Raw genomic sequence first — 26,315 nt, 5'->3', positions numbered from 1 at the left:
ACATCAAAGAGTATACGTGAGAATTGTTTCAATAGATTTAAATTAAGAGTCAATTGGATACCAAAACGTCCTAAATACATTTAGTTTCATATTCTTCAACACATTGATTTTAATCGTTTATGTAAAACTCTGTAATAGAAACGTCCGGACCTTCGAATCTAGTTTCATAGTAAACGTTACGTACGTACTGGACATACAACCCTAGAGTATATTGCATTTTAGGTGTCGATGGAAAATTCAGAGGTTTTTAAATTGAGATAGTTCTAGTAAAAGGTATAAAATAGTATTTCAAGTATATTGCAATCCATGAAATGTAACAGCTGATCATTGTTCACGTTCGGATTAACAATTCACAAGTTAGGATTTAATGTCCTTTACTTTCAGCAATGATTTTTTTCCACTTAAAGTTGCTAATATTTGTCATCGTCTTCTATCATTCTATGATTGTACACCACTGTATCTGAATGATCTGTTAAATCTATAGAATAAAAATTGAATAAAAAAAGATTATATATTTCATATATATTTCTCAAATTTTATGCTTTCATTTCGGTATGGATTTAAAACTTTAGGATTGAATTTATTTCAATTCTTAGTACTAAAAAGTCATCAACGATACGAAGATGATACAATAAATTTCCAATTTCGTTGGTAGTGAATATAACATTTCGAATAAAAAGTGAAAATCAAAACGAAATACAAATCGATGTATCAAAAAAGAAAGAAGTATTTCGATTCTATATTAAGAAATTATAAAACTTTTTTTGTTTCAAATTCGCTCAAATGATGAATTATTACACACAAATCAAATTAAACAGCATCCAATATTACACATCTTTGGATTTAAGCAAGTATTTACATCATCTCTTTTTCACAATAACTTTATAACAACATGTTATTGTATTATCTGCCTCTAATGAAACTATTTATCATATTTGAAAGTATTTAAGGTAAACTGTAACCTTTCTATATTTATGGCGACATCAAACGAGTTTATTTTTAAAAGTCCATTCGTGTTAGTGTCAGCTGCATTGCGAACTCACAAAAACAATTTGAACCTGCTGTAGGTATATATGTTTGCACTCAATATGTGGTAAATAACACTCCTTTTGCTTCCATATCTCAATTATTAACGGACACATACTTAGTTTAACGCTCGATTTAGTTAATTGATGGTTAATTAAGATTATCTTCTTTGAAGTTCTTAACTCAGTATTTATAACCTGCTTATGGCTATTTTAACATGTTAAACGTCATGTTGACCTCAACCAAACGTATATTTCTTATCCGGTGTGTGGTGTGGTAGTGAATGTTTAACAGCTGTGTAGTCTCAAAGTGTTAACGCTTGTTTGTCTACTTACCCACACCGACAATGACTAGTGAAAAAAGAAGTAATGTTAAATACAACAACAAAAAATAATTGAAAATTTGACATTTGTATATATTTAAATAGAGGATAGTGGCATAAGACTGTCTAGAAACTGACTTTCGAAAGCCCGTATCTGATTTAAAGTTACGATTCTTTCTCTTCTTCAATAGTATTCTGGTATCAATACTGGTTCACTCCAGTTAAGAGCAACAATAAAAAATAAAATTAAAAATAATGCGTCACTTTAGTTAATAAATATTTCGAGCTTTGTAATTTGTTTTATAGAGTGAATGATGGAAGGCAAATACCAACAATTATTTGTATTTTATATAAACTAAATATATAAATCAACAGGGACTAAAAACTGCAAATCGTTGACTCTTGGGTGATAAGTAACTCCTATTTAATTTGAGAGTAAAATCCGTGATTACCTAAATGAGTTCCCGGAAAGGGCTATATGCCAATGACACAGCAATTCAATGGCACAACAAATGATTTTTGATAGAAATAATTGATTAAAAATAAATTTCGAAAGGAATGATTGTGTAAACAATATCAGCTTAAAACAATAATAAATTGAATTAACGACATATTTAAACTGTTGTCTGAAAAAGACAAATAATACCAAAAAAAAAGTATATAGATAAGAAGATTTGGTATGAGTTATATGTTAACTCAAAGTGATAAATCCTGACACAATTTTTGAAGTGAGCTGATCTATATCGGAAGCTCATTGATTGTGCTTTCCTTTAAAATTGTCGTTTACATAGTTCTAATTTATTCAAAATAATATGTTTTGATAGCCAATGATATCCGTGCGGGAAAAAATATATTTTGGGTGTACAGAAGTCATTAGATAGTTCTCGAGACTAAAAGTTTGAAAACATGAAAAAGTGAAAACGCTTGAGATCATAAATTTAACATGGGTGTCAAAAACTAAATTTTATTGTTGATATCTAATGCCTATCATTGAAATACTTGAGACTGATATTCTAAAAGAATCTATCGCAACCTCAGTGACAAAGATGGCCTTAAATAAATTCAGATCACAGTTTTAAAATTTGTGGTAAAGTGCTCAGCAACTTTGTTTCTCATTTTGCCTTCCAAGTGTTCTGATTCGAACCCATACTGGTGAATCTTTTGATAACAAAAGGCACGTCTGTAAAATTAAAGTATAGACCGTTTAATCTTTACCGAGTTTCTACATCTTACTAGATACTTTACGTGAACATTATCAACAGAAGAGGACATCTTCTTGTATGTTTACAAAATCATATTTTTTTTTACAGACTTCCAATACACTCAAAATGTATTTTAAACGATTAATGAATGTCGAATCGTTGCATATGAATACTTGTTACGTTTTTTATCTATACATACAATCGTTACTTTGGTATGCTACGTGAAATCAAACTTACTCGACGATTTCCCTGAAAAATATATATGAATTAGAAATGCATTGTTGTTCTTTTTAATAACAAATATATCTTAAATGTTAAGCGATTGTGATTATGTTATTGTTGCTGCTTAAAGCAAAAGAAACGACAATTGGATCTGCTATCTTGATTTGAAATACGAAATTGCTGAATTTTAGGTTGAAATGATTTTCGAATCTTTTATGATTTATCGAGTTCAACCACTCTATATCTACTACATGTGGAATACAACACCGTACCTAAATCATTTACAAAACAATTGATTCTTTGTTTACAGTGTAAGAACAGTTTTACAGCATGATCAAAATAATTACATTCGATAAAAATGTAAATTAAATTGACAAAAACGTTTGATTTTGACACAATACAACTCACATTATATTGGTATTGACACTTTTTTGTCATGTTCGTAGCGATTAGTATCATAGTTGTGTAAATTATCGACAGTAGCTACATTTCCGTTAATCACTATTATATTATAGAGAAAAAAGTCATCTTTTCCGCTTATATTTGACACTTACGGAAGAGGTGCTTGTCCTTGTGGAAAGCTGAAATTGCAAAAGAAAGTTTTTTAAACAATGTCTTTACAAATCATTTTGTTCGTGAACTTATATTTTAATAATTAAAAATACATTTATTAACTTTATTATATGTTACGATCTTTATTAAGTATTTTCATTCAACGTCTGGAAGCAAAGTAAGCAATCTATCTAGTCGAAACAGATTCCGAAATGTTATGTATATGTCCATCTCTAATTTGGTTATTTATTAGATGCAACCATTGCTCTCATTTCCTCAGAGTATATTTAATAGTCTCCGACATTGCTTACTTGCATTTGCATTTGTAAACAGGCGTGTACCTTAATTTCATGAACTTTTTTTGTTTACTTCTTATTTTTTTTTTTTTTGTTAAGACCAATTTTTTAGAGTACTTATTAAATACGACATTAATTAAATGTGAAAAAAGACTTTTGAAAGATTTTGAAGCAATTGCAAAATCCATTTACTCCCTTCCATTTAAATTACTTGCTATCATTCGTCCTTTAATCAAGGTCATATATTTAACATTCCGTGTCAATATATTGTAATCAATGAAACCGTTGCATCCCGCAAATCATGTCCCACAATTGGCATCCGTCATGTTATTCATGTCAGTACAAACCCGGTAGTAAGTCTAATTAATTAAGATGAGCAATAAATCATGTTAATTCGGAAAATTTTCTAAACAGATACCCCCAAGGAACAAGCTGTTCACCAACAGCTAAACTGATCCAAACGAAAATGACACTTTATGAATTGGTGCGACCGAAACTCTTAACATTTGTGCATTAACATTCATCAGAAAGGTTAAACACAGTATTATGAAAAGCAAGGATGTGTTACTTCTTCAATGTCATTTTTAGCCTTTCATTCAAATCCGCTACACATATATAGTTGTAGTAAATTTCGGTAATATTCGAATACAGCTGTTTCAGTTAAAGTATGTTTTATAAAACATATATATTTCCATTATATATAGTAGCATTTATTGACAAATGCATTACATAAGATACTTATCTGTCTAAAAAAAAGGATTAACTAACTGCTTAAAGATATCGAGGAATTTATTTTTAAATAAAATACCTATATGCTTGCTTCATTACAGAAATATTAATTACACTCACCTTCTTTTTTCAATATAGCTGAGGAAAACAAAATTACGCAAAATAAGTATTTTCATGGAAATTGAATGCACATAATAACAACGCATCAATGATTTTCATTTAAATACAAAAAAAAGTATTGATTACTGGACTTGTAATATACTCGAAATGACCTCCAGCATTTGCATCGTCCTTTGGGATTTAACTTATCACAGAAAGATGGCTTATACTTTGTTAGGCCATTCGTGAGTATCTTCTCTCTAAGAGTCACTTATGGCGCTCAAATAAATACAATCAGTTTAATTGAGGTCTGGAGCTGGCATGTCAGTAACTGCTAGTAGTCCTTTGATAATTTGAGTATCATTGTCATTTTGCTTAGTTTCTTTTGTTACCTATTCTGACATCGGACTCGGACTTCTTTTAAACTGGGTTTTACTGTGTGTATTGCTGTGTGTTTCTTTATTCTACATTGGCTAGAGGTATAGGGGAGGGTTGAGATCTCACAAAACATGTTTAATCCCGCCGTATTTTTGCGCCTGTCCCAAGTCAGGAACCTCTGGCCTTTGTTAGTCCTGTATGTTTTTTAAATTTTAGTTCATTTACATGATTTGGAGTTTAGTAAGACGTCCATTTTTACAGAACTAGTACACATTTTTGTTTAGGGGCCAGCTGAGGCCCACCTCCGGGTGCGGGATTTATTCGCTGCGTTGAAGAACCATTGGTGTTATCTGCTCTTTGGTCGGGTTGTTGTCTCTTTGACATATTTCCCATTTCCATTTTCAATTTTATAGTTAATAGGCAAATAAAAAACAAATAATTCATCATTTATACACAGTGTTTGTTTTTAGAAAAACATACAAAACCATAGTATACATGTTATAGTCAGGAACATTTTTAACATACTTCTACTTTGCGACGTAGTATTTGTCATCAATGCAAAGTCGTGTTTAGAATTAGATCAACACTATTTTTCGAACAAATTCACATGGTAATTACTTGAATTACTTCTGAAAACATTAAACACAAATTTGGGAATAAGTACAAAAGAAAACGTGTAACTAAAATACAGAACACTAAGGCAAATTCAAAAAGGCAATTCAGAAAAGAAATCTACGAAAACCAAAAAAACAAAACAATGTAGTTAATCAAGAGAAAAACAATTGCCTTATGATTTTAAGAAGGTTTTCCAGAAGGAAATGGTGGGTTAAACCTAGGTTTATAGCTATATTAACCTGCCCACTTGTATAACAGTGGTTTATAGATCCAAAGGTTTAGTTCAGTATCATTCATATTACTAAAAAACGTCCTTATTCATATACATTTTATATTTGTAAATATTATACATGTTATAATTGGTAATATCCAATTATTAAAGATACGTGCTATATTTTTTTTCTTCTACCTGTCAAGCAGCAGAAAAATATTCATGATATTTGTTCAGGCAACCATTGATTTAAACAATCTCATTTAAACCAGATCGTACACTTTGCTCTGTTAGATTTATTTGTGGATGTTGGAATAACGAAACAACACATTGCTATGATTTTAGTATGATTGTGGTTTGTAGAGCCTACCTGGAGCAAGACGTGCATAAGTAGCTGCATTCAATCGGCCTGAAATCAAAATAAACATATTGAAATGGAATTTAGATACAATATTTATAGTTATTTTAAATCATTGTTCATTATAATATCTGGTCATGGAGTTACGTAGACAAATGTGAAATAAATTCATAGTTACCAAGAACTATTAAAGCCAACGTAATAATTTGGGTCGAATGTCCACTCAAGCCAATTGTTATTCATCATCGTTTAGTTCAACATTTTCAAAGAGAACACGAAATATGCAGATAAATTATGATTTTGGCTGTATTTACTCACTGCCTTCGTTTGGTTTAAATCTTAATGAAAAGACGAATCTATTTTTCTGGTAAGACATGATAGATTGTTAACTTGTTATTTTTCTTGAAAAAATCATTAATATTCATGGGATATCAATTTTCGTGGATTTGGGGAGTACAGGCAAAGCACGAATTTAAATGATCAAAAGTACAATCTCACTATAGTATTGAATGACAAAACCTCGAAATCAAATATCAAAGAAAACTTCATTTTGTCTTCAATCCAAGAAAATTGTATCGAAGGAAGTCAATGACTCCTGATGAGGAACGGAAGAGGACAAACGTCACAAATACGTTGTTTCATTGTTGAAAATAGCATGATACATCATCGATGTCAAACTCGAAGGTCAAAGAAATAACGCTACACGTGTGCGAAAAAAAATTTTACAAGATAAAAAATACAAATTTGAATCATATTTCAAACGATTTTATGCAGATTAGGAACATTAACAAAACATTTAATTATTACATACAAGTTTTCCTGAAATAATTTTTGAACTAAATAAGATAATCGAACTTCGCGTTCTGACATTAATCTTTGTACACCTATAAAATTTAGCCGGTAGATTTGTAGCAAAAAAGACTCCTCTTTATTATCGAATTGCGTTAGATGCTAAAATAATTAGCAGTCTATATCAAAATCAATGTGAGGAATAAATAGGGTCGTACAAAAATGAAATGATTTCTTTTAATAATGTCAACTTTTTGAAATAATTACAAAAAAACACATTTATATAGAAACAAAGAAGATGTGGTATCATTGCCAATGAGACAAACCTCCACAAGAGACCAAATGACACATGGAAAGATTGGGCTTCAAACGAAAAACGGATTAATTTTGCCTTTATAAAGCACTGATTTATTAACAGATAAATAGCCCAAAAAAATCCTTAAAAATACTTCGAAAAACTCATTCTGGTTAGTTCAATAATATTTTTGTTATGATGTGCATATAATGGAAACTTCTAATTCCTGCTCAAAACTAATTACACACTATACAATGCATCTCACAAAAATATGCGTGAACACAGGAGCTCCAGAAGGGTAAGCAGTTTCCGGTTCATACATGGCATTCTTGTTTTCATTGCAAGTAAAAACAGGACAAATCTCATTAACGTTATTATAAACATACCCAATAGGTAAATCAAAGCATTAGTGAACAGGAATTAGGTGTCATAGGAAATTGAAAAGCAAACACACACGTGTATATATGATAATTGATAAGATTCGGACTGAATATGAGGTTTTTATGTTTATAAGTACCTGATAAGTGTGAAGATAACATTTGTTGGAGGACAGACAAACGGACGAACGATCGGACAGTTAAATGGAAGAACTTATTGAAAAACAATTAAACTGATTGACAAAGCATATATGCAGTATTGTCCCCGCTTTATATGCGGGAGTAAAATTTGGTAATCAGTCGCAATTGGTCACGAACGATGGAAACAGGCCTTGATTGAGGTTACACTAATTTGTACAATTCCGTTGTCATCCGTAAAGGTTGGCACTATTTTCCATGGATGTAAACAAAATCATGATTGCGTCCATACATATTATGTCGATACTTACTTCCGATAACCTTCAATCTCCTTCTCATACGTTTCTATCTTCTTGTTGGCTGTTAGAATTTTGTTCTCATAATTTTTTGTCTTCCTCTCTAACGTTTCTTTCATCATGTCGACTTTTTTCATTTTTTGCTGATTATCGTCAATCTCTCTTATTTTGTTCTCTAGCGATTGTTCAACTATGGAAATGCTTTGATAGATATGGTTTAAAATGTTTAATTCGTTGTTGATTTTTTATATTTATGAAGAGCAATGATAAATATTAAATAGTAAATGTGTATTTTGTTGAAGTATATATAGGAGTTAGCTAACTACGGCAATAGATTTTAAGAAAGATAAGATATATCATTTTACGGAATTAAATAGGTTTATTTATTTTTGTCCTAATTTCCTAAGCCCCGATACAGCTTACTTTCAAATCATCGTCATCTATAGTTTACATTTTGTTCAATAAAAAATGCTTTTATTTTTATTGAGATATTACGTTTGTTTTGTATTAATTTTTGGGGGAGAGGGGGTGAGAACCTTCACTATGAATTATGTTTTGACACATATAAATTGCATTATCTAGTATGTGTATTTATCTTATCCACGAGGAATAAAACAATGTTTACATCAGCTTTGTAATATAATATCAATATAAACAACATAACTAAACGAAATCGATAAAAACATGAAAGTTAAATGTAGTTGCTTATCAATCTTCACAACCATTCCACATAAAATTTCTCATTTTAGTCAGACTGGATATGTGCTTTTCATCACTTAAAAAGCTAGCCAAATTTTTCGGGTGTTTCGAATATTTTTTTTTATTTGGAAATTTTATTTGATTTGCGACAGCGTTTATACCTGTTCTATATAAATAGTGTGATCCTTTGCGTTAAGCGTTATTGTATAATCTTTACAAAAGACAAAGTGGTGAAAGGAACTGTTTTGAAGTAAACAAAAATCATAAGAACAGTGTTGATTTTATCAATTGGATATTTAGTTGTCTGTGTTGCGTTTCTTGACTGATGTTTGTCTTTTCTTCATTTTTGTTACTTTTTTTACCATGGCGCTGTGTCAGTTTGTCTTTGACTTATCAGTTTGAATATCTTCTGCATCTCGTGACCCAAGACATATATTTTTTTTTTCACGTCACTTAATATGTTACTATAATATTTATCTAAATACCGATGGTTTTGCAAGTCCAGTTTAAAATCACGTTTCTTACAGGAAACAACTCTGAAAAATAAACATTTAAGTTACGAATTACAATCACATAGCTTGAGCTTTTTTCAAAATTAAAATTATATTTGAAAGCATTTCTTTCAATATTTGATTCAAAACAATTTGAATGGTAAGGCTGCTAGTAGACTGCAAGTTATTCAGATACTTGAAATTTGATCAAGATTTTTTCTTTGAATCATCGGCTGTGTATCTACCATTTTAAATAGTCACAGTTCCAAAGTTAAAGTTGACATTGAATTGATTCGGATACTAAACTTTGCGGAAAATTGAGAACACCGCCTCGAATGTTATAAAAGTCGTGTGACAGACTCCGAAAACGTTATCTACAGGGTTTTATGGGAATTGTCTAATGCTCCTATTTCTGTTTTATTTTTAATTTGCAGAGGTTTTTGGAACTATAATCTTATTTTCCGGCATTAATAAAACCATGATGTTCAAGTTAGCTATCACCAATTGAGGTTAATTTCAGATGTCTTTTAATTGGTCATATTCATAACACACAAAGCCAAACGTTCATAGAGGACAAAATTACCCGTAAGTTATACCCGTTTCTGATGAACTTTACTTTGTTTTATGATTGGTGCCTTTTGGCGTTCCAGATCAAGGTAAATATAAAAACATGTCTTTCAAAGCTGGTTCATCTATAATTTCAACAAAGAATAATCCAAGTACGTTATAAATAGGTTGTTACCGAAACACTGACTACTGAGCTGATCAAACCATTAGAAAAGAGTAGATCACCGGCAGTGATATCGACGTAGTGGGAGTAAATGAAGATAATACGTTTTGCGTGGTTACGGTGGAAGGATCTACTCTTAGTGTGAACATATTTAAAAACCTGAATATGTGATAGCCTCATTACAAAAGTCAGAAAGTCTGAAAAGACCAATTTTTGTCTAAATTTGCATGATTTTTACTCGACATTCTCCAAAAGTATGACTTGTGTCTTAATTTTTCTTGACAATTTCTGATTTATATTAAATTTGTATAAAATTTACTCGACAAATTCTCAACATTCTAAATATTGTCTTAAAATTTCTTGACAAATTCTTGACATTTGAATGCTGACTTGAAATTTTTCGACATGTTCTTGACATTCTTTTTTTTTTCGCAGTATGGCTTGACTTTTTCTGAACATTTTGAATTGTATCTTAAATTTACTTGACAACTCTGAGTTTTACAAATCATGACCAATATACATGGTACATCATTATCTTTTTTTCCCTTGATAGAATATACTGTTATTTCAAGTTACACCTATTACAACAAAAACAAAAGTTGGGCATGTAAATATTTTTATAATAAAAAATTTGGGTATATTAATATTTTTAAAAATACGATTATGGGTATGAATAAAAATATGTCAAATATTAACAGATACAAATGTGATTATGTTGATATAAATCAATGTAAATGTGGGTTGGTAAATAATTACAAATGTTGATCTATCTCATAAATAATTGCTAAATGATTTTAACCAAGTATACTATAGACATATTTCATTTTTCATGCATAATATTCAATGTTAATATAGTAAAAAATAACAATTATTGTACCAAAATGTGGCTTTTTATAATTAGCAATGTATTATTGTATCCTAATTCTTCTAAGTTAAGTTTAGCGATAATAAAAATGAGTATAAAACAGCAAAAGAACGTGTTTGAAGTGTCAGTAATGTGTCTTTACACAATTCAGGCGAAATTTATACTGTTGAGATATCTGTAAGACCGTCAAGAATGTGTCGAGAAATATTTAGACAGATTTAAGACAGTCAAGAATGTGTCGTTGTATAATTATTTGTGTTTGTTTAGAAATGTTGAATGATTATGTTTTAACACTATAAAGAGACTTAATTTTAGTATTCTGACAGCCAATACCTAAAAGATTTGAACACTGCAGATGAAATAAATTTCTTGATACGCCTGGGTACATCCCATTGATGGTCAGCTGTGAACTTTCGCAAAATAGTTAACTATTTTTTCAGTGTTAAATTCCTAATTACATGTACCAGAATGTGTCAGTTTCAGCTAGGAAAAGAAAGTGTCGAGAAACTTTTAGACCATGTTAATACTGTCAAGACATGTGTCGAGAAAAATCAAGAACTTGATTAGACAAATTCAGACTTTGTCAAGAATTTTTAAAAATATTTAAGACAAAGAAAGAATGTCGAGAAAAAAATTCATGCAAATTCAGACAAAAATTTGTCTTTTCAGACTTTTTGACTTTTGTAGTGCCTGACAAGACATATATTTTCTTTTACGTCTCAGTCACTAATTTCTTTCGATAATATAAAACAAATGCTGTCTTCTATACTCATGCTAGTTATTTCATTCTCAACTTATACACAAATTGAAAGAATAAGCTGTGGTTATTTTTGTGTATCAAAATTTAAACAACACCTGGCATGGAAATGATATCTCTCAGTTGATATCATATAGAACATGAATAAGAACTGACGATTTATGTCATGAGAAGCTTGAGATAGGGTTATTAGTTCCAAGGAAAACAATTGAACCAAAGGTTGCCAGTTGTATGGTGAGTTAATCTGTGTTGAAACATGATGGACTCGATCATAAGTTGTTTGAACGTTATATAATATAAGTGACACAGATGACGACCGATATGTAAACACGTTACATTGTGGGTATTTTGAACGTTGCGAATAAGGTAATAAAATAGAATACAAAGATGATGGCAGATCGATATATGATGTATGTTTTAATGAAGTATGGTGTATTGTGTATATTGTGTATATTGAAATGATGTATGTGAGTGGGAAGTTAACACAATGCAAGGTATTTAACTTAAGACAGGGTTGGTTTAGCAAAATAATCATTACCGAGTGTTGTCAAGTTCTTGGGTCAGTCTACGCACTACTTGTTGATGCTTTTCTGTTGTACCTAAAAGCCTGACAAGAAATATGTAAGATATAATATCGATGAGAAAGTTTACAATACAATTTATCAAGTGTTATTTTCATTTGCAGTTAGTCTCACTATAGATTATCGACTGCAATAGTATCTGCATATGAACTTTTTTTTTTAGTAAATATCGCTCATCTTTGTTAAGTTTGTAAGAAAAAATGATTAAATAATGTTTTTACTTGCCATTTTAAATTGGAGAAGGGATTGTAAAACAGTATGCTTGCGATTATTCGACTGCTGAAAAGCATGACATGCACAATAAAAGGAGACACATTGATAAGACAGCAAAACATAAAAGGTGAATACTTTATGAGTTTCATGTAAAAAGTCTAAAAAAAATATATGATGCTTTCTCTTAATAACTTTAATAACGTCTTCATGTGTGTTTGTATTGATCTGTGACATAACCAAATATAAATCACTTAAGACATCAGAACATAAAAGGTAAAAAAGTTATGAAATGCATTTAAAAAATCTGAAAAAAGTATCCCACTTCTTTTTATAACTTTAATTGTTCACTCATTTGTGTTCGTATTTATTTATGTCATGTCGAGGACGAGATTTGTCTCATAATTTGATTGATATACTATAAAGCATTGGTTGCAAAAATCTATGCAAAATAGACAAATTATATGTGTACCTGTTTTCGAGTTCATTTACTTTTTCTTCAAGCCGTTGTATTTTCTGTTCCAGGTCTTTCTTTTGTGTTTTCAGTTCTGATTCATGTGCATTATCCTTTGTTCTGTAACTGAAAATAATTTGATTACGTAATAACGATAAATAATATCTTTTTTTAATCATTGTATAATTATTTGTGTTTGTTTAGAAATGTTGAATGATTATGTTTTAACACTATAAAGAGACTTAATTTTAGTATTCTGACAGCCAATACCTAAAAGATTTGAACACTGCAGATGAAATAACTTTCTTGATACGCCTGGGTACATCCCATTGACGGTCAGCTGTGAACTTTCGCAAAATAGTAAACTATTTTTTCAGTGTTAAATTCCTAATTACATGTACCAGAATGTGTCAGTTTCAGCTAGGAAAATATACAAAACATGATTGCTCCTTTATTTCAATTTGTAAACCACTGTTACCTTGATTCTTTAACAACTGTAACAAAATATCGCAGCTTCTCTTAAATAAATGCAGTTTGTGTTATTAATAAGATTGTCGTTTTGTCAAATTATTACAGAATACTGCGTGCCAATATTCAGCAAAATATTTTTGAAACGGACGAAACCAGCATCATAAATCTCGTTCACTTTCAATTCGTCAATCTTTTCTCGCATCAACAATGTACATGATTGAGTTGTTGAAGTTGTAGGAAATCAATGCATTCTTTTTCATTTGTAATTAAGAAAACAGTTGCTCACTTAAACGTAATGAAACTAAACATGTTTTTGACCTGCCAGTGCATCATATGGTAATCTTTAGCTTAGCTGATATAAAGTTAGATCAAATTCAAATGAATGCAAAAGCGAAATTTGTCAATTGTTCACTGTGAAAATAAGTTACGTATCCGCAGATTTCTTGTCCTTGGTGTCTTAAAAGATAATCTACTTTACTTGGTGATGGTGCTCCTTATACGCTCAATGAATGCGAAACTGCTTTAACTGGCCAATATATGGTTAGCGTTGAAATATAATTGGGTAATCAAGCCTGTTTGAAGTAAATACATATTTACATAGTGTTCAGTTCGCTCAAGTGTTGTTGAAGAGCATCATATTCCTCAGTTAATTTATCTATTTTTCTCTGTTTCTCTACCGCTTCTTCTTGATTCGTTAACCTAGAAATACAATGCAGTATACCACATATTACTTTAAATGAAGCGTTTTTTAATATCATTTTGAAATTTGTCGTTTCTTGTCAAATAGTTCAAAGCAGTATCAATTATGACGTTAGAGAAATAATTTTGTTAACATATTCTAAAAATATCACATACAAACTACGATTACATAGGAGAAATCGAACTGATTGGTTGGTCCCCTTTTTATTTGTCGAACTTTTCTTTATTTTTGCAGTTAAAATGCTTGTAGTTTGAGTTCATCGGTGATGATTAATTACGTGTTGTTTGATTAACGTTTAGGGTCAAATAATCAATATTTATTTAGGACGATACCCCAGTGATGAGTTTTGTCACAGATTTAATTGATTTCTTAAGATTATCTGATATAAGATATTGTTGTTTAAGGAACATAAATTGTCAAATGTATACTCACCAATTTAACCAAAATTATCATATTCAATTAATGTCATTCTAATGCCTTTATTCAAATTACAAAAAGTGCATAGGAATCAGTTAACAATGCAAAGACTTTTTATAATGTATCAACATTTCGTACGTTTTTTAGACTAGGAGCCATCTAATCATTAATCGATATCACCTCCGGAGACTTCCTACGGTAATATAACTCGATTTAAACATGAATATGAGTATAAACAGACAACCAAACACGTGCAATCGTATAATGATAATTTTATCCAGGTCTATTTGATTTCATGTTATAGATTAAATATCAATGTTAATTATCGTTTTTCAAAAATATATTTCGAGTGCCTGATCACTCAACCAAATGGTTTACTCCTAAAATAAAATATTATAGAACATTGATTGAGTGATCTATATAAAATAGCCAAATTATATTTGTACCTGTTTTCGAGTTCGTATACTTTTTCTTCAAGCCCATGTATTTTTTGTTCCTGGTCTTCCTTTTGTGCTTTCAGTTCTGATTCGTGCGCATTATCCTTTGTTCTGTAACTGAATATGATTTGATTACTTAATGACGATAACCTATATTTTTATTTAATCTTTACATAATTGTTTGTGTTTGTTTAGGAATGCTGAATGGTTAAATCTTTATACTATAAAGAGCTAGAGTTTTGATATTCTGACAGTCAAATACCTACAAGTTTTGACCACTGCAGATGAGATAACTTTTTGTGATACGCCTGGTTACATTCCATTGATGGTCAGCTTCGAATTTTTCGCAGAACGATATATTTTAATTTTTTTTACTTACAGAGTGTTACAATCCTAATTACATGTACCAGAATGTGTCAGTTTCAGCTAGGAAAATATACAAGACATGATTGCTCTTTTGATTGAACTGGCAAACCACTGTTACCTTAATTCTTAAACTATTGTAACTTAAACATAGCAGGTTCACTTAATTAACTTCAGTGAGTATTACTATTGAGATCGACGTTTTACAAAATTATAACAGACTACTGCATGCAAACATTCAACAAAATAAATTTTAAAACGGAAGAAAACAGAATCATAAATTTCGTTCACTTTGAACTTGTCGTTCTTTTTTCGAATCTATGTTTATGTTGGACTTGTTGGAGTTGTAGGAAATACGTGCATTCTTTTTCATTTGAAATTAACAAAAGCAGTAAAGACACATTTGCTCAATTAAACGTAATAAAACAAAACATGTTCTTGACCTGCCAGTGCGCCATATGATCATTTTTACGTTAGCTGATGATCAGTTAGATGGAATGCAAATGAATGCAAATTAAAGAAAAAGCCAAATCTGTTGAATGTTAACAGTGAAAATAAGTTTAGTATCCGCAGATTTGCTTGTCTGTGGTGTCTTAACAATTAATCTACCTAATTTGGTGATGGTGCTCCTGATAAGCACAATAAAATGCGAAAATGCTTAAACTGGCCAATTTATGGTTAGAGTTGATACATAATTGGGTAATCAAGCCTGTTTGAACCGAATACATATTTACATAGTGTTCAGTTCGCTCAAGTGTTGTTGAAGAGCATCATATTCTTCGGTTAATTTATCTATTCTTCTCTGTTTCTCTACCGCTTCTTCTTGATTCGTTAACCTAGAAATACAATGCAGTATACCACATATTACTTTAAATGAAGCGTTTTTTAATATCATTTTGAAATTTGTCGTTTCTTATCAAATAGTTCAAAGCAGTATCAATTATGACGTTAGAGAAATAATTTTATTAACAGATTCTAAAAATATTTTATACAAACTACGGTTACATAGGAGAAATCGAACTGATTGGTTGGTCCCCTTTTTTATTTGTCGAACTTTTCTTTATTTTTTTACAGTTAAAATGCTTGTAGTTAGAGTTCATCGGTGATGATTAATTACGTGTTGTTTGATTAACGTTTAGGGTCAAATAATCAATATTTATTTAGGACGATACCCCAGTGATGAGTTTTGTCACAGATTTAATTGATTTCTTAAGATTATCTGATATAAGATATTGTTGTTTAAGGAACATAAATTGTCAAATGTAAACTCACCAATTTAACCAAAATTATCATATTCAATTAATGTCATTCTAATGCCTTTATTCAAATTACAAAAAGTGCATAGGAATCAGTTAACAATGCAAAGACTTTTTATAATGTATCAACATTTCGTACGTTTTTTAGACTAGGAGCCATCTAATCATTAATCGATATCACCTCCGGAGACTTCCTACGGTAATATAACTCGATTTAAACATGAATATGAGTATAAACAGACAACCAAACACGTGCAATCGTATAATGATAATTTTATCCAGGTCTATTTGATTTCATGTTATAGATTAAATATCAATGTTAATTATCGTTTTTCAAAAATATATTTCGAGTGCCTGATCACTCAACCAAATGGTTTACTCCTAAAATAAAATATTATAGAACATTGATTGAGTGATCTATATAAAATAGCCAAATTATATTTGTACCTGTTTTCGAGTTCGTATACTTTTTCTTCAAGCCCACGTATTTTTTGTTCCTGGTCTTCCTTTTGTGCTTTCAGTTCTGATTCGTGCGCATTATCCTTTGTTCTGTAACTGAATATGATTTGATTACTTAATGACGATAACCTATATTTTTATTCAATCTTTACATAATTGTTTGTGTTTGTTTAGGAATGCTGAATGGTTAAATCTTTATACTATAAAGAGCTAGTTTTGATATTCTGACAGTCAAATACCTACAAGTTTTGACCACTGCAGATGAGATAACTTTTTGTGATACGCCTGGTTATATTCCATTGATGGTCAGCTTCGAATTTTCGCAGAACGGTATATTTTTATTTTTTTTACTTACAGAGTGTTACAATCCTAATTACATGCAAATTCAGACAAAAATTTGTCTTTTCAGACTTTTTGACTTTTGTAGTGCCTGACAAGACATATATTTTCTTTTACGTCTCAGTCACTAATTTCTTTCGATAATATAAAAAAAATGCTGTCTTCTATACTCATGCTAGTTATTTCATTCTCAACTTATACACAAATTGAAAGAATAAGCTGTGGTTATTTTTGTGTATCAAAATTTAAACAACACCTGGCATGGAAATGATATCTCTCAGTTGATATCATATAGAACATGAATAAGAACTGACGATTTATGTCATGAGAAGCTTGAGATAGGGTTATTAGTTCCAAGGAAAACAATTGAACCAAAGGTTGCCAGTTGTATGGTGAGTTAATCTGTGTTGAAACATGATGGACTCGATCATAAGTTGTTTGAACGTTATATTATATAAGTGACACAGATGACGACCGATATGTAAACACGTTACATTGTGGGTATTTTGAACGTTGCGAATAAGGTAATAAAATAGAATACAAAGATGATGGCAGATCGATATATGATGTATGTTTTAATGACGTATGGTGTATTGTGTATATTGTGTATATTGAAATGATGTATGTGAGTGGGAAGTTAACACAATGCAAGGTATTTAACTTAAGACAGGGTTGGTTTAGCAAAATAATCATTACCGAGTGTTGTCAAGTTCTTTGGTCAGTCTACGCACTACTTGTTGATGCTTTTCTGTTGTACCTAAAAGCCTGACAAGAAATATGTAAGATATAATATCGATGAGAAAGTTTACAATACAATTCATCAAGTGTTATTTTCATTTGCAGTTAGTCTCACTATAGATTATCGACTGCATTAGTATCTGCATATGAACTTATTTTTTTAGTAAATAACGCTCATCTTTGTTAAGTTTGTAAGAAAAAATGATTAGATAATGTTTTTACTTGCCATTTTAAATTGGAGAAGGGATTGTAAAACAGTATGCTTGCGATTATTCGACTGCTGAAAAGCATGACATGCACAATAAAAGGAGACACATTGATAAGACAGCAAAACATAAAAGGTGAATACTTTATGAGATTCATGTAAAAAGTCTAAAAAAAATATATGATGCTTTCTCTTAATAACTTTAATAACGTCTTCATGTGTGTTTGTATTGATCTGTGACATAACCAAATATAAATCACTTAAGACATCAGAACATAAAAGGTAAAAAAGTTATGTAATGCATTTAAAAAATCTGAAAAAAGTATCCCACTTCTTTTTATAACTTTAATTGTTCACTCATTTGTGTTTGTATTTATTTATGTCATGTCGAGGACGAGATTTGTCTCATAATTTGATTGATATACTATAAAGCATTGGTTGCAAAAATCTATGCAAAATAGACAAATTATATGTGTACCTGTTTTCGAGTTCATTTACTTTTTCTTCAAGCCGTTGTATTTTCTGTTCCAGGTCTTTCTTTTGTGTTTTCAGTTCTGATTCATGTGCATTATCCTTTGTTCTGTAACTGAAAATAATTTGATTACGTAATGACGATAAATAATATCTTTTTTTAATCGTTGTATAATTATTTGTGTTTGTTTAGAAATGTTGAATGATTATGTTTTAACACTATAAAGAGACTTAATTTTAGTATTCTGACAGCCAATACCTAAAAGATTTGAACACTGCAGATGAAATAACTTTCTTGATACGCCTGGGTACATCCCATTGACGGTCAGCTGTGAACTTTCGCAAAATAGTAAACTATTTTTTCAGTGTTAAATTCCTAATTACATGTACCAGAATGTGTCAGTTTCAGCTAGGAAAATATACAAAACATGATTGCTCCTTTATTTCAATTTGTAAACCACTGTTACCTTGATTCTTTAACAACTGTAACAAAATATCGCAGCTTCTCTTAAATAAATGCAGTTTGTGTTATTAATAAGATTGTCGTTTTGTCAAATTATTACAGAATACTGCGTGCCAATATTCAGCAAAATATTTTTGAAACGGACGAAACCAGCATCATAAATCTCGTTCACTTTCAATTCGTCAATCTTTTCTCGCATCAACAATGTACATGATTGAGTTGTTGAAGTTGTAGGAAATCAATGCATTCTTTTTCATTTGTAATTAAGAAAACAGTTGCTCACTTAAACGTAATGAAACTAAACATGTTTTTGACCTGCCAGTGCATCATATGGTAATCTTTAGCTTAGCTGATATAAAGTTAGATCAAATTCAAATGAATGCAAAAGCGAAATTTGTCAATTGTTCACTGTGAAAATAAGTTACGTATCCGCAGATTTCTTGTCCTTGGTGTCTTAAAAGATAATCTACTTTACTTGGTGATGGTGCTCCTTATACGCTCAATGAATGCGAAACTGCTTTAACTGACCAATATATGGTTAGCGTTGAAATATAATTGGGTAATCAAGCCTGTTTGAAGTAAATACATATTTACATAGTGTTCAGTTCGCTCAAGTGTTGTTGAAGAGCATCATATTCCTCAGTTAATTTATCTATTTTTCTCTGTTTCTCTACCGCTTCTTCTTGATTCGTTAACCTAGAAATACAATGCAGTATACCACATATTACTTTAAATGAAGCGTTTTTTAATATCATTTTGAAATTTGTCGTTTCTTGTCAAATAGTTCAAAGCAGTATCAATTATGACGTTAGAGAAATAATTTTGTTAACATATTCTAAAAATATCACATACAAACTACGATTACATAGGAGAAATCGAACTGATTGGTTGGTCCCCTTTTTATTTGTCGAACTTTTCTTTATTTTTGCAGTTAAAATGCTTGTAGTTTGAGTTCATCGGTGATGATTAATTACGTGTTGTTTGATTAACGTTTAGGGTCAAATAATCAATATTTATTTAGGACGATACCCCAGTGATGAGTTTTGTCACAGATTTAATTGATTTCTTAAGATTATCTGATATAAGATATTGTTGTTTAAGGAACATAAATTGTCAAATGTATACTCACCAATTTAACCAAAATTATCATATTCAATTAATGTCATTCTAATGCCTTTATTCAAATTACAAAAAGTGCATAGGAATCAGTTAACAATGCAAAGACTTTTTATAATGTATCAACATTTCGTACGTTTTTTAGACTAGGAGCCATCTAATCATTAATCGATATCACCTCCGGAGACTTCCTACGGTAATATAACTCGATTTAAACATGAATATGAGTATAAACGAAAACCAAACACGTGCAATCGTATAATGATAATTTTATCCAGGTCTATTTGATTTCATGTTATAGATTAAATATCAATGTTAATTATCGTTTTTCAAAAATATATTTCGAGTGCCTGATCACTCAACCAAATGGTTTACTCCTAAAATAAAATATTATAGAACATTGATTGAGTGATCTATATAAAATAGCCAAATTATATTTGTACCTGTTTTCGAGTTCGTATACTTTTTCTTCAAGCCCACGTATTTTTTGTTCCTGGTCTTCCTTTTGTGCTTTCAGTTCTGATTCGTGCGCATTATCCTTTGTTCTGTAACTGAATATGATTTGATTACTTAATGACGATAACCTATATTTTTATTTAATCTTTACATAATTGTTTGTGTTTGTTTAGGAATGCTGAATGGTTAAATCTTTATACTATAAAGAGCTAGAGTTTTGATATTCTGACAGTCAAATACCTACAAGTTTTGACCACTGCAGATGAGATAACTTTTTGTGATACGCCTGGTTACATTCCATTGATGGTCAGCTTCGAATTTTCGCAGAACGATATATTTTTATTTTTTTTACTTACAGAGTGTTACAATCCTAATTACATGTACCAGAATGTGTCAGTTTCAGCTAGGAAAATATACAAGACATGATTGCTCTTTTGATTGAACTGGCAAACCACTGTTACCTTAATTCTTAAACTATTGTAACTTAAACATAGCAGGTTCACTTAATTAACTTCAGTGAGTATTACTATTGAGATCGACGTTTTACAAAATTATAACAGACTACTGCATGCAAACATTCAACAAAATAAATTTTAAAACGGAAGAAAACAGAATCATAAATTTCGTTCACTTTGAACTTGTCGTTCTTTTTTCGAATCTATGTTTATGTTGGACTTGTTGGAGTTGTAGGAAATACGTGCATTCTTTTTCATTTGAAATTAACAAAAGCAGTAAAGACACATTTGCTCAATTAAACGTAATAAAACAAAACATGTTCTTGACCTGCCAGTGCGCCATATGATCATTTTTACGTTAGCTGATGATCAGTTAGATGGAATGCAAATGAATGCAAATTAAAGAAAAAGCCAAATCTGTCGAATGTTTACAGTGAAAATAAGTTTAGTATCCGCAGATTTGCTTGTCTGTGGTGTCTTAACAATTAATCTACCTAATTTGGTGATGGTGCTCCTGATAAGCACAATAAAATGCGAAAATGCTTAAACTGGCCAATTTATGGTTAGAGTTGATACATAATTGGGTAATCAAGCCTGTTTGAACCGAATACATATTTACATAGTGTTCAGTTCGCTCAAGTGTTGTTGAAGAGCATCATATTCTTCGGTTAATTTATCTATTCTTCTCTGTTTCTCTACCGCTTCTTCTTGATTCGTTAACCTAGAAATACAATGCAGTATACCACATATTACTTTAAATGAAGCGTTTTTTAATATCATTTTGAAATTTGTCGTTTCTTATCAAATAGTTCAAAGCAGTATCAATTATGACGTTAGAGAAATAATTTTATTAACAGATTCTAAAAATATTTTATACAAACTACGGTTACATAGGAGAAATCGAACTGATTGGTTGGTCCCCTTTTTTTTTTGTCGAACTTTTCTTTATTTTTTTACAGTTAAAATGCTTGTAGTTTGAGTTCATCGGTGATGATTAATTACGTGTTGTTTGATTAACGTTTAGGGTCAAATAATCAATATTTATTTAGGACGATACCCCAGTGATGAGTTTTGTCACAGATTTAATTGATTTCTTAAGATTATCTGATATAAGATATTGTTGTTTAAGGAACATAAATTGTCAAATGTATACTCACCAATTTAACCAAAATTATCATATTCAATTAATGTCATTCTAATGCCTTTATTCAAATTACAAAAAGTGCATAGGAATCAGTTAACAATGCAAAGACTTTTTATAATGTATCAACATTTCGTACGTTTTTTAGACTAGGAGCCATCTAATCATTAATCGATATCACCTCCGGAGACTTCCTACGGTAATATAACTCGATTTAAACATGAATATGAGTATAAACAGACAACCAAACACGTGCAATCGTATAATGATAATTTTATCCAGGTCTATTTGATTTCATGTTATAGATTAAATATCAATGTTAATTATCGTTTTTCAAAAATATATTTCGAGTGCCTGATCACTCAACCAAATGGTTTACTCCTAAAATAAAATATTATAGAACATTGATTGAGTGATCTATATAAAATAGCCAAATTATATTTGTACCTGTTTTCGAGTTCGTATACTTTTTCTTCAAGCCCATGTATTTTTTGTTCCTGGTCTTCCTTTTGTGCTTTCAGTTCTGATTCGTGCGCATTATCCTTTGTTCTGTAACTGAATATGATTTGATTACTTAATGACGATAACCTATATTTTTATTTAATCTTTACATAATTGTTTGTGTTTGTTTAGGAATGCTGAATGGTTAAATCTTTATACTATAAAGAGCTAGAGTTTTGATATTCTGACAGTCAAATACCTACAAGTTTTGACCACTGCAGATGAGATAACTTTTTGTGATACGCCTGGTTACATTCCATTGATGGTCAGCTTCGAATTTTCGCAGAACGATATATTTTTATTTTTTTTACTTACAGAGTGTTACAATCCTAATTACATGTACCAGAATGTGTCAGTTTCAGCTAGGAAAATATACAAGACATGATTGCTCTTTTGATTGAACTGGCAAACCACTGTTACCTTAATTCTTAAACTATTGTAACTTAAACATAGCAGGTTCACTTAATTAACTTCAGTGAGTATTACTATTGAGATCGACGTTTTACAAAATTATAACAGACTACTGCATGCAAACATTCAACAAAATAAATTTTAAAACGGAAGAAAACAGAATCATAAATTTCGTTCACTTTGAACTTGTCGTTCTTTTTTCGAATCTATGTTTATGTTGGACTTGTTGGAGTTGTAGGAAATACGTGCATTCTTTTTCATTTGAAATTAACAAAAGCAGTAAAGACACATTTGCTCAATTAAACGTAATAAAACAAAACATGTTCTTGACCTGCCAGTGCGCCATATGATCATTTTTACGTTAGCTGATGATCAGTTAGATGGAATGCAAATGAATGCAAATTAAAGAAAAAGCCAAATCTGTCGAATGTTTACAGTGAAAATAAGTTTAGTATCCGCAGATTTGCTTGTCTGTGGTGTCTTAACAATTAATCTACCTAATTTGGTGATGGTGCTCCTGATAAGCACAATAAAATGCGAAAATGCTTAAACTGGCCAATTTATGGTTAGAGTTGATACATAATTGGGTAATCAAGCCTGTTTGAACCGAATACATATTTACATAGTGTTCAGTTCGCTCAAGTGTTGTTGAAGAGCATCATATTCTTCGGTTAATTTATCTATTCTTCTCTGTTTCTCTACCGCTTCTTCTTGATTCGTTAACCTAGAAATACAATGCAGTATACCACATATTACTTTAAATGAAGCGTTTTTTAATATCATTTTGAAATTTGTCGTTTCTTATCAAATAGTTCAAAGCAGTATCAATTATGACGTTAGAGAAATAATTTTATTAACAGATTCTAAAAATATTTTATACAAACTACGGTTACATAGGAGAAATCGAACTGATTGGTTGGTCCCCTTTTTTATTTGTCGAACTTTTCTTTATTTTTTTACAGTTAAAATGCTTGTAGTTTGAGTTCATCGGTGATGATTAATTACGTGTTGTTTGATTAACGTTTAGGGTCAAATAATCAATATTTATTTAGGACGATACCCCAGTGATGAGTTTTGTCACAGATTTAATTGATTTCTTAAGATTATCTGATATAAGATATTGTTGTTTAAGGAACATAAATTGTCAAATGTATACTCACCAATTTAACCAAAATTATCATATTCAATTAATGTCATTCTAATGCCTTTATTCAAATTACAAAAAGTGCATAGGAATCAGTTAACAATGCAAAGACTTTTTATAATGTATCAACATTTCGTACGTTTTTTAGACTAGGAGCCATCTAATCATTAATCGATATCACCTCCGGAGACTTCCTACGGTAATATAACTCGATTTAAACATGAATATGAGTATAAACAGACAACCAAACACGTGCAATCGTATAATGATAATTTTATCCAGGTCTATTTGATTTCATGTTATAGATTAAATATCAATGTTAATTATCGTTTTTCAAAAATATATTTCGAGTGCCTGATCACTCAACCAAATGGTTTACTCCTAAAATAAAATATTATAAAACATTGATTGAGTGATCTATATAAAATAGCCAAATTATATTTGTACCTGTTTTCGAGTTCGTATACTTTTTCTTCAAGCCCACGTATTTTTTGTTCCTGGTCTTCCTTTTGTGCTTTCAGTTCTGATTCGTGCGCATTATCCTTTGTTCTGTAACTGAATATGATTTGATTACTTAATGACGATAACCTATATTTTTATTCAATCTTTACATAATTGTTTGTGTTTGTTTAGGAATGCTGAATGGTTAAATCTTTATACTATAAAGAGCTAGTTTTGATATTCTGACAGTCAAATACCTACAAGTTTTGACCACTGCAGATGAGATAACTTTTTGTGATACGCCTGGTTATATTCCATTGATGGTCAGCTTCGAATTTTCGCAGAACGGTATATTTTTATTTTTTTTACTTACAGAGTGTTACAATCCTAATTACATGCAAATTCAGACAAAAATTTGTCTTTTCAGACTTTTTGACTTTTGTAGTGCCTGACAGGACATATATTTTCTTTTACGTCTCAGTCACTAATTTCTTTCGATAATATAAAAAAAATGCTGTCTTCTATACTCATGCTAGTTATTTCATTCTCAACTTATACACAAATTGAAAGAATAAGCTGTGGTTATTTTTGTGTATCAAAATTTAAACAACACCTGGCATGGAAATGATATCTCTCAGTTGATATCATATAGAACATGAATAAGAACTGACGATTTATGTCATGAGAAGCTTGAGATAGGGTTATTAGTTCCAAGGAAAACAATTGAACCAAAGGTTGCCAGTTGTATGGTGAGTTAATCTGTGTTGAAACATGATGGACTCGATCATAAGTTGTTTGAACGTTATATAATATAAGTGACACAGATGACGACCGATATGTAAACACGTTACATTGTGGGTATTTTGAACGTTGCGAATAAGGTAATAAAATAGAATACAAAGATGATGGCAGATCGATATATGATGTATGTTTTAATGACGTATGGTGTATTGTGAATATTGTGTATATTGAAATGATGTATGTGAGTGGGAAGTTAACACAATGCAAGGTATTTAACTTAAGACAGGGTTGGTTTAGCAAAATAATCATTACCGAGTGTTGTCAAGTTCTTTGGTCAGTCTACGCACTACTTGTTGATGCTTTTCTGTTGTACCTAAAAGCCTGACAAGAAATATGTAAGATATAATATCGATGAGAAAGTTTACAATACAATTCATCAAGTGTTATTTTCATTTGCAGTTAGTCTCACTATAGATTATCGACTGCATTAGTATCTGCATATGAACTTATTTTTTTAGTAAATAACGCTCATCTGTGTTAAGTTTGTAAGAAAAAATGATTAGATAATGTTTTTACTTGCCATTTTAAATTGGAGAAGGGATTGTAAAACAGTATGCTTGCGATTATTCGACTGCTGAAAAGCATGACATGCACAATAAATGGAGACACATTGATAAGACAGCAAAACATAAAAGGTGAATACTTTATGAGATTCATGTAAAAAGTCTAAAAAAAATATATGATGCTTTCTCTTAATAACTTTAATAACGTCTTCATGTGTGTTTGTATTGATCTGTGACATAACCAAATATAAATCACTTAAGACATCAGAACATAAAAGGTAAAAAAGTTATGTAATGCATTTAAAAAATCTGAAAAAAGTATCCCACTTCTTTTT

At 30.4% G+C, this 26,315-nt stretch overlaps 1 protein-coding gene across 1 annotated transcript in view; it reads right to left on the bottom strand.

Annotated features, from left to right (window-relative positions):
- Positions 1-3,322: 3,322 nt before the first annotated feature.
- LOC127714022 (golgin subfamily A member 6-like protein 22) overlaps positions 3,323-26,315 on the bottom strand; it is a 34,393-nt gene continuing 11,400 nt past the window's right edge. The window contains exons 7-26 of the mRNA XM_052219971.1: positions 25,730-25,798; positions 24,683-24,790; positions 23,714-23,815; positions 22,627-22,734; positions 21,658-21,759; positions 20,571-20,678; positions 19,606-19,707; positions 18,556-18,663; positions 17,831-17,899; positions 16,784-16,891; positions 15,815-15,916; positions 14,727-14,834; positions 13,761-13,862; positions 12,711-12,818; positions 11,986-12,054; positions 9,090-9,140; positions 7,921-8,106; positions 6,023-6,061; positions 4,470-4,487; positions 3,323-3,353 (exon numbers count right to left, since the gene is read on the bottom strand). Coding sequence (XP_052075931.1) covers positions 3,323-3,353; positions 4,470-4,487; positions 6,023-6,061; positions 7,921-8,106; positions 9,090-9,140; positions 11,986-12,054; positions 12,711-12,818; positions 13,761-13,862; positions 14,727-14,834; positions 15,815-15,916; positions 16,784-16,891; positions 17,831-17,899; positions 18,556-18,663; positions 19,606-19,707; positions 20,571-20,678; positions 21,658-21,759; positions 22,627-22,734; positions 23,714-23,815; positions 24,683-24,790; positions 25,730-25,798 — 1,798 coding nt within the window. The remainder of the gene's footprint in view (positions 3,354-4,469; positions 4,488-6,022; positions 6,062-7,920; positions 8,107-9,089; positions 9,141-11,985; positions 12,055-12,710; positions 12,819-13,760; positions 13,863-14,726; positions 14,835-15,814; positions 15,917-16,783; positions 16,892-17,830; positions 17,900-18,555; positions 18,664-19,605; positions 19,708-20,570; positions 20,679-21,657; positions 21,760-22,626; positions 22,735-23,713; positions 23,816-24,682; positions 24,791-25,729; positions 25,799-26,315) is intronic.

This window comes from Mytilus californianus, unplaced genomic scaffold, assembly GCF_021869535.1.
Source record: "Mytilus californianus isolate M0D057914Y unplaced genomic scaffold, xbMytCali1.0.p SCAF_9, whole genome shotgun sequence".
Lineage (NCBI taxonomy): Eukaryota > Metazoa > Mollusca > Bivalvia > Mytilida > Mytilidae > Mytilus > Mytilus californianus.
Note: the sequence above shows the minus strand (reverse complement) of the source record. Positions and strands in the feature narration are given on the sequence as shown.